Here is a 15,000-nt window from a genome sequence, read left to right as displayed (position 1 = left end):
AAAATATAAAATATAAAAAGAATCTGAACGAATCCTGACAGATTAAAGTTCCTCTTATTTCAAAATAAGAGCGCAGTTTTTATCTGGTTGAAATGTTCTGATTTTATAAATAATGTGTTTTATTTTCTGTGACACTGATTTAGAAAAGTGTTTTATAAATAAAGATTAACATTATTATTAATATTATTATTAGTATTATTAGTATTAGTATTTGATACATATATTTATTGCCGTAGAAATATTTCCACTATAGACCCACAGTACTATAAAAATAAAATAAAGTCATTATACATAGATAAATAAATAATGTAGAAAATGTAATAAATTAATATGAAATGCATTTCTATTAGTAGTATTTTTATACATTATCATTATATTTGTAAAATTATTATTACTTTCATTATTCTTATTATTATTGTTATTACTTATTTTTTAAATTTAGTATTATTATATTATATATTTTAATATATATTCAATTGTATAATAATAATAATAATAATCAATCAGCTGTTAGAGATTAAACTGGATTATTTAATCCTGATATCAGCAGTAAAGTCCGGATTAGTTGAACCCCACTGATCATAGAACCCGTCCTGACCGGACTCTGAGGGATCCTGGTGAATCCGTCTCTGCGATACATCCGGAGGGCGTTCTTCATGGTGTTGGTGGTGAATCCATAGAAGGAAATCTTCGTCCCAACGTCTTCTTCAAACCCTTTAATCACAGCTCCGTTCACCCTGAAGACCAACGACCAACAATCAGCAGCAATAAAATAATAAACTGTAAAACTAAATCTGTACATTTACGGGACTTTTCTGTTTATTTTAAAGATTTATTCTGTATTTTTTAAATATCTGGAAATATTAATAAAATTACAAAAATATTCTGTAAATTTACAGGATATTTAATGTAAAATAACATAAAAATCTGTAACTGTAAATAATCATAAAATCACTGCTTAGTTAAAGAAAATATATTTAATATGTTCACATAAAAATATTAACTGTTTATTTAATAGATTAAACTGTTCAAGTTTTGAAACAAATTCAAGTTTAATACTGTTAATACATTTATAATATTATGTAAACTCATTAACAGTAAAATGTATTAGTTAGTTAACTGACAGATATGTTGTATAATGATGGAAGTTGAATAAATGTTGTTTATCAGTGTATAAGCATTGGTAAACTGTCCAAATACAGTTGTTATCAGTGTAAACAGCAATAATTACTGTAATCTCACAGATAATGACTTTTATTACACTTCTATAACTTTTAACATTCACATTAAAATAATAACAATCCAATAATAACAGACTCTGCTGTAAATGTAAGTCTGATTATTGTATTATAGCAGAGTTCACCTGGATTTATAGATCATTGTTTTACACTGTAAATATCTTTAATTAAACATTAAAATTGTATTTTAATTTTTTAGAATTATTGTATTTTTACAAGTTATTTTCTGTTATTTTACTGTATTTTTTTGGAACATCACAGTTTATTAATAATATATTTACAGTGTATAATAAGCTGCGTTCAGGTGTCTTCAGTCTCACCTGAAGACGAAGTCGTGGCGGTCGATGTTCCTTCCCTGTCGGGACCCTCGGAGGATTCCTCCGTTTCCAACCACAGCGCAGCGAACGCACCTGGCAGGTGAACCTCGCTCGAACAGACGAGAGCTGTTGAGGAGGGAGAGAGCCGAGTCCACAACTGGAAGACCAGAAGACAAACATCATCAGAGACCTGGATCTTCATACGCTGATCAATCACAGTGATTAGCGTATAGATGATTTATCTGGATTTCTGTGTGTTTTATGTAAAATCACTGGTTTTATGAATGGAGTCTGGTGGACTGTTGTGGTCTGAGATGTTGGTGCTCCTGTGTGATGACACATTTCCAGATAATCCAAGAGAGTTTTTAAACATAAAGAAACATTTCATCCTTCAGTTTATCACAAACATTCATCAACACATCTGGAGTTACAGGACAGTAGAACGAAGCATTAAAGGGAAATATTTCAGTGAATGTTAAAGTGAGAATTAAAGGTTGTTTACCGTCAACAGGAAGTCCCTTCCAGCCGTACGGAGGCGCCCGGTTCTTCAGCTGTTCCCAGGATGGTTTGGACAAACTTCCCGCCCACTGAAGGACCGGCACCGAGAACCTGAAGCTCTCTCTGAGGAGAACATCGTTCCTTACTGCTTTCCTCAGAGAACACGAAGCTTCCACCTGAACACAAACACAGAAAACATCTGTAATAATACAGCAAACATCTGTTTAATACAGAAAACATCTGTTTAAATACAAAAAACATCTGTTGAAATACAGAAAACATCTGTTTAAATACAAAAAACATCTGTTGAAATACAGAAAACATCTGTTTTAATACAGTTGCACTTCAAGGCCACTGTAAAAAAAAACAGTAGTAAGAAGTTCTGGAAATATTTCATAAAATGACTTTTAAATACTTTCAAAATCTGCACTTCAGTCAATTAAAAACAATCACAGACATTAATAGTAATCTTACTTTAATAATGGTTAAATATTCAGTCTTTGGGTCTGTTGAGTGTTTATAAAGAATAAAATATTTAAATATATTAAAATGAGTCACCTGAAGAAAGATTTGGTTAAATTAATGTAGAACAATGAAATATATATAAATAAAGAAGATCAGGTGAATTATGAACTGCTGCTGACGTCTTTTATTTTACATCTCGAGAAAGAAAAATAATAAATATAGAAATTAAGAAATACAAGAAAACAGAATTTGAATCATCTAATGTGGAAACTTAAACCTGTTTTACATAAAAAATAATATCTTAGATTATTATTATTATTATCTTATATTAGTATTATTCTTATATTTTATTATTATTATTATTATCTTATATTAGTATTATTATCTTATATTTTATTATTTTTATTATTATCTTATATTTTATTATTATTATTATTATTATTATTATTATTATTATTATTATTATTATTATTATTGTTCTCACAGTTTCTTCTTCAGCTGCTGTAATTATCGTCCAGTCGTCCTCTGGAGACTCGATGTCGCCACCTGCTGTCTGCTCACTGCCATCACACACGCACACACACACACACACACACACACAGACACACACACACACACAAATGAATCGTCACAAAGCTGAAATAAACTTTAATATGAACTTTAACTTCATCACTTTACTGTTCATTATAAACTAAATGTTTTATCTGGAGCTCTTTTTTAACGTCTGTTTTGTTTTCAGGGTGTTTTTCTGGATCCTCTGACTTGAACACAAAGAGAATTGTTCCCCCTCAACGTCCAGCTGACGATCAATATCTAACCAAAGTAAATCTGTAACGCAGAATGAATGATTAAACAGCAGCTGGCTTCAACCAGCAGTCTCCGACACACCGACCCTGTGACTCACATCCACTGTGCTTTATTCTGATAAACATCACTATAGACACATCTGTGCACAGTGTTCACACTGTAACATCCACCTCATGTGCACACATTGTTGTTGTTTTTATTTATCTGTACATAGAATCAAACCCTGTGAAGGTGGAGCAAACAATGAATGAAGAAAATAATCCAAATGAGCTCAACCAACAGTAAAATCTTTGTTTTCCATTACAGCAGGAGTCAGAACAATCTAATAAGATCTAACAGAACAACAGTTTAATACTTTACAGTTTCTATTATTACTCTAACTGCAGTAATCAATAGTATTGATCCCAGTAACAGGAGCAGGTGAGCACCTACCTGTCGGGGCTCTGGTTGTATTTCACATATAAAATTGTACAAATGAGGAAAGAAAAAGTTCCAATCAGGAAAACTCGTTTCATGGAGGACGCTCTCATTGTTCAGACACTTCCTCTTCTTCCTCTGCACGCATTGTTTTCAATGTCAGGTGAGACGCTGCGGTTAAAGTCCTTATTACACCAGGGAGGAGGAGGAGGAGGAGGAGAGAGAGGAAGAGGAGGAAGAGGAGGAGGAGGTGTTTCAGGTGAGACGGAGAGGTAGAAAAACAGCCTCACCTGGTGTGAGCAGGAAACAAGGTTCAGGTTCCAGGCAGCAGGACCAGTTTGTCTGGTGTTTGAATCAGAGTTCACTGTAAACAAACACACCTGTGGTGACGTCACTCTGAGGGCGGGGCTAACTCTGAGGGCACAGCAGGTAATAATGACATTAAATGACAGTAAAATGTAACCAGGTGTTTTCATCTATTTTTATTATTTATTTATTGTGGTGGGGGAAAAAATGTACAAACAATTTAAAATAAAATTAAAAATAACATCAATTCATTTAACTCAGAAACTGATCGAACATTTTAAGTAAAACTCAATTTTGTAAATAAAAAAAAACATTCTTGATCAGGTAGTTTTAGTAATTTTAAGTTTAATTTTTATTTGTACTGCGGAAACAAAATACCTATATATATAGGTATTTATATATACCTATATATATATATCTATATATATATATATATATAGGTATATATATATACCTATATATATATATAGGTATATATATACATATATACTTATATATATATATACTTATATATATATATACCTATATATATAGGTATATATATATAGGTATATATATATATAGGTATATACACTTATATATATATATACCTATATATATAGGTATATATATATAGGTATATATATATATATAGGTATATATATATACTTATATATATATATACCTATATATATATATACTTATATATATATATATATATAAGTATATATATATATATACCTATATATATAGGTGTATATATATATAAACTACTGAATCAGTTTCTGTAACTTAGAGTTTAAAATTGAGTTCGTGTCACTTAAAAGTTTCAAAAAGTTAAAATAAATTTTCTCATTTCTCTAAAAAACTAAACAGTTGATAAAACTCAGAATTTAAAGGAAACTGTTTTCACTATTTTAAGTTTTAAATCAAACTCAAACTTTTAGCTTTTTAAATGAACTAAAATAAGTTTTTCCAACCTAATAAATCTGTTGTTGATGTAATTTACTTTTATTCTGTAGAAAAACTTCAATCTTTGAGTTTTAGAAACAAAAAATGTTTCAAACACAAAATTAATGGTTGCAATTGAAAATATTAAATTATTAAACGATTTTTACTTTAATGAGTTTTCTGAACAATTTTTGAAATAAAATGTTTGTTTCTAAAACCTAAAGACGAAAAGTTAATTATTATTTTTTTTAGTTTAATAGTTTAACAGTTTGACTTAAAGCTAAAATAATAAAGTGTAAAACAACTGTTGAAATGTAGATTTGTTTCTAAAACTCAAAGATTTAAGTTTTTCTATTGAAGAAAACAAATCAATAATCATCAATAGGCTGGAAAAACTTATTTTAGTTTATTTCAGAACTTAAAAATTTCGGTTTGACTTAAAACCTAAAAACAATAGTGAGAACAGTTTCCTAAAGTTTTCTCACAGTGAACTAAAAACCACATTAACAGTCAATAAACATCAACTATTAAAGAATATGAGCCAAATAAAGACAGAAACACTACATTACCCAAAATGCAACACTCACGGTTACGTTCATTCTCCTCTTGAACAGAAGAACTACAGTGAGTGTCATTGAAGATTAAAGTTCAAATAAGTTGGTTTTATTTAGAGGACGAAGACATTTCGACAGCGTGGATGGACAAACACTCACAGGTAACATTTTGGGGAAACGCCCTTAAAAGGAGCCGAGACTTCCTGGAGTCCTGTTGCTAGGCAACCAGTCCAGTATTATAGACCTGGGATGGCAGCAGCTCAGCATCCTCTCCTCTCAGCGTACATCAGGTTGTACCATTAAAACTCAAACTGTCTCAGTTAGTAAACACTTTATAATGTGTACAGCGGTTGCTAGGTAACAGCTGTAGCGCCGTCAACAACGTAAACAGGAAGTAACTCAGCAGTACAAGCTCGCAGCAGTGAAAGGATTTACAGTGTAGTTTTATTTCTGTCTGTTTCAGAGTTTGTAACGTTCATACACTTCATTAAGAGCGGGAAATATCTGACTATGCTAAGCTAAGTGTTGCTATTTACTCATTTAGTCAAATGTTATTAGCATAATGTTTGCTAACTGCTAATTTGAGGTATGATGTGTTATTTTATTAAAAAGGTTTCATCAAGTTTCAGGTCAGATACTTAAACAATAAAATAATTAAATAATTAAATAATAACATAAACAATAAAATAATAAAATAATAAAATAATTAAATAATTAAATAATAACATAATTAAATAATTAAACAATTAAATAATTAATAAAATAATAACATAATTAAATAATAAAATAATTAAACAATTAAATAATAAAATAATAACATAATAACATAATTAAATAATAAAATAATTCAATAATTCAATAATTAAATGATAACATAATTAAATAATGAAATAATTAAATAATAACATAATTAAATAATTAAATAATAACATAATTAAATAATTAAATAATAAACAGGGTTCAGACAATAAAACTTTAATAAGTGTAAAATAAAACAAACCGTAATAATAAATATATTGACATTCATTGACTGTCCAATAAACAACAATAATGTTTGTTTCCAGAGAAAAATACATATTAATTATTGATCGGATCATAAAAAACAAATAACATTAAAGTAAACTAAGTTTATTAGTCTTAAACTAAATAAAACACAAGAACTTTTCACATTCTTCCTCCTTTATTACACAATAATAATAATAATAATAATAATTAACCCCGTCATTATGAGAAAGTTACTATTACTGTATAATTTATTGATCCCTCACCTGCACTAAATAAATAATACCACTGTGATCTGAAGCATTACCAATAATCACCGATCAGTTATTGATCAACGTCTACAGACAGAAAATAAAACATTTGATCTATAAAAATATGTTTTTACATTCGGTGTGTTGTGAGTCGGCGTTGCCGCGGTAACGGCGTCTCAGAGGGAGTAGAGCTTCAGCTGCTCCTCCATGTCTCCCTCCGTCACCTCCCCCAGCGCCTCCTGGTTCTCCCTCAGCAGCAGGAAGATGGCCGCCAGCTGCTCCTGTTGCACCCTGGGAAGTCAATCACACACACACACACACACACACACACACACGCACACACACACACACACACACACACACACGCACACACACACACACACACACACACACACACATGACGTCCTGCGTTGTTCTGAGGTCACATTACAGGACAATTAAAACACATATTCATATGATAATATAATTATATATAATTAATAATTAAGTTATATTGTCCTAAAAAGTTCAACATTAAAGTCGTAATATTTATATATAATATATAATTCATATTTAAAGACTTTATTTTTACCTATATGAAGATTCATTAAACATCAAACAACTTGATAAAATATAAAAGATAAAAGTTCTTTAGGCTCTGATCAGAACAATAAAAACATTAATACAGTCAAAAGTTATATTATGAGAAGTATTGGGTATCTGAAATATAAATATAGATATAATAAACTTTGTTTTTACAATATTAAACACTGTGTTACTTATTGTTGTTTATATATATATATATATATATAAATATATATATATATATATTCACTGGTTAAATGTTTGTAAAACTCACATTAAAGGTGATCAATAGCGTTGATTTGTATTGGTATTTGTTATTTATTGTGTGGAAGTATTATAATCACCACCAGGTGTTTAATAAGCACATTTTTCATTGTGTGTGATAAACATAAACATAAACAATAACGTCGGTAACATGAAGATTAGCTAGTAAATTAGCTTCCTCATAGCTAAAAACAAACAAACCTGAAAATGAACATTTAACATTATTATTATTATTATTATTGTTATTTAATGTAACTTGTTGCTTCTGATTTATGATTTCTGACTGTTTATATTTATAGAGACAATATCGATGTAATTGTTTCTGTTTCTGTCTGAAACAGTTTCTCTTTTAGACAAATGGAACATTTTATTACTTTTATTATTTTACATTAAACTGATTCGCCTCATTTATGAATTATTTATATTTATATTCTTTTATTCTGAAGTAAAACTGGAAACAACCACTGTAGTAAAATGTACGGAAAGCCAAAAGGCTCAAAATTCGTCTCAGTTTCCCTGAACCTCGTTCTGATTTTAGTTTAGTTTAGTAACAAATAAATAATTTATAAATGTTGATTTAACTACACTAAACTTCACAGTATTTAAACAATCATATGAATAAATAAATAATAATGATAAAAACTGGGATGAGAATTGTGCCTTCCGGCTTTCCGTAGGCTGTCGAACTGTGTGAGGCTGAAAACAAAATAAACTGCATCGTAAACACGTCAACTTTAATAATCCAGAATATACAAACACAATTAACGACATCGGTACGGTTTCACACGTTTATTGCATTTAACATTAAAACCAAACACAGAAGAACTCAAAAAGCTCAAAAACACACGAAGACGTTTTAAACTTCTGTGGTTTCGACTTTTACACCTAAAATATGTTCGTGTAAGAACAGCAGTGAGAGATCAGCAGATTACTGTTTTAACTCGCAGACTAGACTAAACTCAGGCTGAAATTCATTTGGATTTAATCACAGTTTAATCATTTTAACAAAAAAAAAAAAAAAAAGAAAGTCACACGATCTCCTCGCCGCGCTTCAACGCTAACGCTAACGTCACACTTCCTGTCGATGCAACTCGACCCGCTCGAGGCTGAAATCTCTCCCTTCGCTTTTAAAATCCTCAACACACAATCAGACTGTAGAAACGACAGATTCCTGAAGGCACTTTGGTGTAAAGACATTTCTTTGCTATTCACAAGCAGCTCCGACGACAGAAAAGGTGAAATAAAAACAAACTGCATAGTCGAGAATCAGTGGATTCGTTCTTCAGCGTCGTCCTCAGAAAGAAAACGGAGGCGACTACGGAAGCCGAGGCGTGTTCGACGTCTCATTCAGGCGCTCTGAGGAAAAAACACAAAGACAAACGTCAGCTTGGAAACGTCTCTCTGAAGCATCTGTTCAACAACCTGAGAGTGTGAATCATTTCCTACGATGGATACAAGGATCGGGCTGTAAAGACTCACAGACACGAGTCAGAAACCGGTTTTAACGGAGCTCAGTTGTGGCGGGAAAGTGTTTAATATCTTGGTCAGAGGAACATCTGTCCGACAGACTTTATCCAACTTAACTTCTTAAAGCATCCGAGTGTCTTCCAGACTTCAGTTAGCACAGACCCTGGCGTTGACCTTGAGTCCGTGTACTGATAAATAAATAACATTAAAACCGATTTCTGACTCGTATCGGTGACTCTTTCCACCGCTGCTGGTTCCTGACACCTTGTTGATTTAAGGAGTGAAACAGTTTGTTCCCACCAAAGTAAATTACACACAAAAACAATGCTAAGACGCAAATAGATGTTAATTTGCACAATTAATTGCGATTTTATAGAAACTGAAAGAAGCTGCAATGTTTAGATGAAGGTAAACTGCAGCATTATAATGAAGCACTGAGGTTCTGCAGATGTAAGAAAACATCAGTCTAATCGTAACTCGTATCGTAAACAGAGTTTTTTACTATATTTTGCAGCTCTAGTTAGCATCAACCAAACTCCATTCAGAAAACAAGCATTTTAAGAGTTGTTTGCTTTTTGTGTCAACAAAGTATGACTTGAGACTTTTTTAAAGTCATTATTTCATCATCATTTTTATCCGTTTATTGACTTCAAATCACAGAAACATCCGTTTGTTTTGGGCTCAAACCGCCGCAGAGACATTAAACTGTGTATATTTACTCGAGGCGTTTGGTGGGAACACACCGTAAGAAAACCTAAAAACAAAATATACAGTAGGGCTGTATCTTAGCATTTTATTCATTTCTGTATAGAAAATGAATGAAAGTTATAATTAAAGTTTAGATTATTATTAAAGATATAAACAGGATAAGGGCAGAACTGAAGAAAGTAATCTTAATAACAAATGAGCCTTTAAAGTGAGCCAACATGCACAGCAGCAGCAACCTGTTCATTAATATCAGTAACTCCTGCGTTTACCCTACTATTTCATGTAAAAATGCTGCTGTGAAAAAGGCCTGTCAGTGTGTGAGTCAGTGCAGAGCTTCAGAGTGACGGCACTCACCGTTAGCTGAGGTGTTAGCAGGTAGCATGCAGGGTTAGCAGGTGAGCAGCACAGCTGGACAGAAGCTGGAATAAATAAATGAAGTAAAAAGAAGCGAGCGGCCGGTCCTCAGTGACACCAGAACCAGAACCAAAGCAGGCCGAGGCAGAAAGTGTCTGTGGAGGTCTGACTGATCCCGGAGAGTAAAGATGAACTCCAGGGCGGAGGTCTAATCAGCCAGAATAACTGGAAACACCTGTGGGGGTCGTCTGTAGCGCCTTTAAAACTCCATTAGAGGCTCAATACAAACACTAATTATCTTCTAATCAGCTGACAGGAGGTTTCCAGGTATTCTGCTGTGAGGGGGGGGGCACTGTAAGGCCTTTAAACACAACAATTAACTCACCCAACACTCAGCTGTCCAAATATCTGTGGCCACATTCTGTATCTCCAAACCTCAAATGTGAGGTTGTGTTAGTATGAAACTGAGGAATCTGGATTTTATTAAACAAAAATAATAAATTTTAATGTTTAACGTGCAGATTTATTCACATTTTGCTCCGATAATAATTCAGAAATGACCTATAAACCTATAAAGAGCTGGTAATAACACATTATATCAGATAGACACACGATAGACAGTCACAACATCACTGGAGTCAAAATCAATCAGTTAACTCAAAATGTTTCCAGGTGTAATGACGGTATCTGTCCTCCAGAGGGCGCTCACATGCAACAAGACAACTTCTTGGATTATTAGAAGCAGAAAACAGCAACAATTAGCAGCAAAATATAATAAATAAAAGAAGAAACTGTTCTTAAAGTTAAAATAGTTAAAATAATATTCATTTAGTATTAATAAACTGCTGTTTTATTCTTTATTTCCTCAGATTAAAACCTGAATTTGCTGTTCAGTTTGTTTGTTTTAAGGCTCTGAAGCACTTTGTGATTTCTATTTCAGAGAATGCTGTAAAAACAATGTTAATATTATTATTTAAGTTGTTTTCCTGCAACTGGATGGAAAAGAATCAGTGTAATTATGAACGAATCTGCTGTGAAATGTGTGTAAGAGGCTGATATGAAGTCTGGCAGCTGCGTCCTAAAATCAGAGCCGACAGAAACGTTTAAATATGTGGCGCCAATTTCAGCTGCTGGGACCGAAACGTAAGTCAGAGAGCGGCAGAGGAAGAAATGTACGGAAGACCTTTTCTGCCAATGTGAGGGTAAAATAAAAAGACTGTAAGTCATAAAGAGAAAGCTTCTTAAAATATTGATTTAGTGTCATATAGTGAATATTTTGAGATATTAAGTCAAAATATTGAGAATTTTTAGAGGATTTTTTTTGTTTACAAAACTCAAAGATTAAAGTTTTTCTAAAGAAGAAGTAAATTATATCCATTACAGATTATTATTTAAAGTCGGTACATTATATTTTGTTCATTTCAAGGTTTGAGTTTGATTTAAAACTTAAAAACTTTAAGTGATTTAAGTCAATGATCTGAGTCTCATCAACATTTTTATTTTATTCTCTCAGGTACTGGATCATTTCTTAATATAATAAATACAGAATATTACAAGTAATATCAGTAAATACACACTAAACTGTTTACACAAACTCAATTGTATAAAATTCTTGATTAAGCAGCTTTTTTCATAGTAATGTTAAATGTTACTAACTTAATATTTACAGAAAAAATCCTGATTAATAAATTTTTACTTTCACAATACAAATTTTTTTTACAAAATTAACTTGATCAATTATGTTTTTTTAACTTACAAAATTAAGTTGGTTTTACTTGAAATGTTCGATGTAATCAGTTTAAACATTATATTGAGTTAAATGAACTAATCTGGTTTTACAGTGAACAGTTATATGTAGTTATATATAGTATGTAAATGAGTTATATGTTGTATATTGAAAGATCCTCTGAACACTAAATCACTGAGTTTCTACTAGAACCTTTATTATTTTATCTCACTGATGTTTTTATCTCTGCGTCTTCAGAGACGGAGAACGGGTCCTTTGTATTTCCTCTTAAAGCCCGACGAAGGCTCCTATAGGATCTTTTGTGTTTCCTGTAAAGACGCCTCGTCCCCTCTGAGAACACGTGACCCACATCGGACCCTTCCCAGTATCTCTCAGACTGTGGCTGGACTGGTTTGTACTGGAAGTGGATTATAACTGGATCTGGAGCGTCCTCAGTGAGTCCGCCAACGTACTGCTGATGTAACAGCTGGCTGTCACCGTGGAAATGGATGTGACCCATTAAAGTATCAGAGTTAAAGGATCACTGAGGAGGAGGAGGAGGTCAGTGAAGGCATCACAGGGAGGACAGGTGGACTAATGAGTGTGGATAGACTGTTTCAGCTCAATATCAGTCATTTATTACTCTTTTCAAAAGTAATTTAATTACTTTACTCATTACTCCCTGCCAACAGTAACTAGTTACTCTACTAGTTAGATTACTTTTCTGCTACTGTCCACAAAATGCAGACGATTAAAATCCAGTTTAGTTAAATCAAAGTAATGGAGTACTCCAAGATTATAAAAATGAATCCAATGATGTGATTGATTGTTGGATTTCAAATCAGTAGGAGGAGAAAACAAAAGTAATGTAACTAATTACTTTTCGGGGGGGTGAGTGTAATATTATTACTGACATTTATTGGTAATTAGTTACACTACTAGTTACTGTAGAAATGAATCTTATTACTAGTAATAAGATTCTGTCCCACACTGTTATTGATCCAGATAATAAAACTGGTTCTATTAAACTTTAAAGGACCAGTTCAACATTTTCAATCAGTACTTTTACTTGTACTTTTACTTATACTTGAATATTTCCATTTAAAGGACGAGTCTGTACGATTTACTGTCGTCTAACGGTGTAGCTTCAGATTGCAACTCCATCGCTTCACCCTCAACTTCCAACTGCGAAGGAGAAACTGTGTAGGTGGCGAAACACGCAAAATGAACGCCAGAGAACATTTGAGGAATCAGTCTATCCGTACGGGTGAGGAGTCGGGGGAGATGTGGGGGGGAGGGGGGACTGAGGGTTTTATTACTGGGAGGTTATTCAATAGAAACGTCACCTTACCAGGTTCTTCCTAACACACTGTGTGTCTGCTGAGGTTGATTATAGAGAGGTAAAATCAGATGTGAACTCTATCCTGAAAAGATAAAGTCAGACAAACAATTTGAATTCAGTAAATTGATCCACAGACACTGGAGGGAGGGAGGGAGGAGGATGGGAGGGCGTCATGCTCGGATGCTCCAGGAATTAGGGAATCAGGGAAGAGACTGAGGTTGATACACAGCTGATGCTTATAATCACAGTCTTCTGTAAAACCTTTATATAGTATAGTAAGTAATAAAACATTGAGCCCTCAGAGTAGATCGATATCATGTGTTATCTTATGTGAAGAACTAAAAGATCCACATTGTGTACAAAAGTTATATTCTCGCCCACAAGAATCAAGGACCTGACTTCTACGAGAACTTGATTTTCATTTTGGAAGTTTCTGATCAAAGTGAACAAAAGTGCAACAACAGGTCTGAACCAGGTGTGAACCTATCGTCACGTCACCCATCAGTTTGTGGAGAACCGTATTAAAGCCTCGAGTTCAGTTATATTTTATATTTTATATTCTATCAGCGTTTCACAAAATCTCACAGTTTAAAGGAACACCTCGCCGTTGGACCAGAGCTGTAGCACTCGAGATCTCGGACTCGTTGGTCTCAACAGAGTCCAACAATATATGTTTGTTTCTTACTGAAGTAACTGAGAACAAACCAACTGATTCGGCTTGTTCAGAAAGTCAGAATCCAGGTAGAAACCGGGTCCTGACACTGAGCCTATCAGTCCCTGGCTGCCTAAACTCATCTCATTGGTGAAAGTATTTTTATCTTTCGGTCTCTCTCATTTGGACTCAGTCTTGACTTGAACTTGAACCTCTTTGTACTCCTGGTCTTGAGTAGTCCTGGTCTTAGACTAGACAAAGTTGGTCTTGACTACAGCAACTGAACGGGGAACTTTATTTCAAAGAGGTGGATTAACTGAGTCTACCTGGGTTTACCTCCACTACACCTCTGCTCCGTGTCAACAGCACCTGGAAGGAAGCTATAGCCCGACTCTGCAACGTACATTAATAAGTTGAGAAAACTTCTATTTGTGTCAAACGTGTTTCCAGGGACGTCGCACACTGCTGGAGTGTGTTGCCTTTAAAAATCTGATTTTTCAGAACTGTGACCAGTCCGGAGGTTTGATACCGAGCCTGAGCCGAGGGCTGGGGCAGGCTCACGGAGAGTGGAAGCTAACATCTGACTGACTGTTGGGATGGGCTGAGGGGAGAGTTTATAGAAACTTAGTGAGGGCAGCTGGAATGAGGAACTTGGACGAGGTTCAGCATCAAACTCTTTTCCCTCTGCCGGAGAAATATTTATTCATCTGTGACTTCATTTTCCCCCCCGAGAGAGAGACATGAGTCAGATTGAGGAAACAAACTCAGAGACACTTTCTCTCCTCTGCTTCTCCTTAAACAGAAACACAATAACGGAGCACCGCCAAAGCCACAGAGACGTTTTTAAGAGCTTCTGGAGTTAGAAAAACGAGCCTCCAATCAGAGCAGCTGTAGACGTTCACTCCCTGTGCCGACAAATAAATACCAGAAACAGAAACTGTAAACTAAACAGAAGAATGTACTTTCCTCGCTCGCCCTCTTTCCTTTAACTTTCAGGCTTCAGGCTGGCCGCTGCAGACCTCAGTAACACACAAAGAGCGTACGTAATAGGATTACACAACACCTCTATTCACTCACAGGCCTCAGGATGAGGACGAGGGAGCTGAACGGAGACAGAACGGAAACAGAACCAGATCTT

General features: G+C 33.8%; 2 protein-coding genes across 8 annotated transcripts in view; both read right to left on the bottom strand.

Moving 5' to 3' along the window:
• The window catches only part of st6galnac2 (ST6 (alpha-N-acetyl-neuraminyl-2,3-beta-galactosyl-1,3)-N-acetylgalactosaminide alpha-2,6-sialyltransferase 2), a gene marked incomplete at its 5' end in the record, with an annotated part of 8,690 nt that extends 4,641 nt beyond the window's left edge, over positions 1–4,049 (bottom strand). The window contains 5 exons of the mRNA XM_051388813.1: positions 599–737; positions 1,559–1,712; positions 2,058–2,229; positions 3,003–3,078; positions 4,033–4,049. Of these exons, the coding sequence (XP_051244773.1) occupies positions 599–737; positions 1,559–1,712; positions 2,058–2,229; positions 3,003–3,078; positions 4,033–4,049 (558 nt within the window). The remainder of the gene's footprint in view (positions 1–598; positions 738–1,558; positions 1,713–2,057; positions 2,230–3,002; positions 3,079–4,032) is intronic.
• Positions 4,050–6,491: 2,442 nt separating this feature from the next.
• si:ch73-366l1.5 (FILIA-N KH-like domain-containing protein) overlaps positions 6,492–15,000 on the bottom strand; it is a 24,319-nt gene continuing 15,810 nt past the window's right edge. The window contains exons 4-6 of one of the 7 annotated variants that reach the window (XR_007882001.1): positions 13,220–13,292; positions 10,528–10,615; positions 8,331–8,969 (exon numbers count right to left, since the gene is read on the bottom strand). Coding sequence is in view for 5 of the 7 variants with exons in the window: in XM_051388279.1 (XP_051244239.1) it covers positions 6,962–7,076 (115 nt within the window). In the remaining 2 variants the exon portion in view is untranslated. Of the gene's footprint in view, positions 7,077–8,330; positions 10,208–10,527; positions 10,616–13,219; positions 13,293–15,000 lie in introns of those variants that run through there. The other 6 variants (XM_051388281.1, XR_007882000.1, XM_051388280.1 and 3 more) reach the window with 6 other exon arrangements.

Source organism: Dicentrarchus labrax, unplaced genomic scaffold (genome assembly GCF_905237075.1).
Source record: "Dicentrarchus labrax unplaced genomic scaffold, dlabrax2021, whole genome shotgun sequence".
Lineage (NCBI taxonomy): Eukaryota > Metazoa > Chordata > Actinopteri > Moronidae > Dicentrarchus > Dicentrarchus labrax.
The sequence above is the reverse complement of the archived record's forward strand: the minus strand, read 5'-3'. Positions and strand labels throughout refer to the sequence as shown.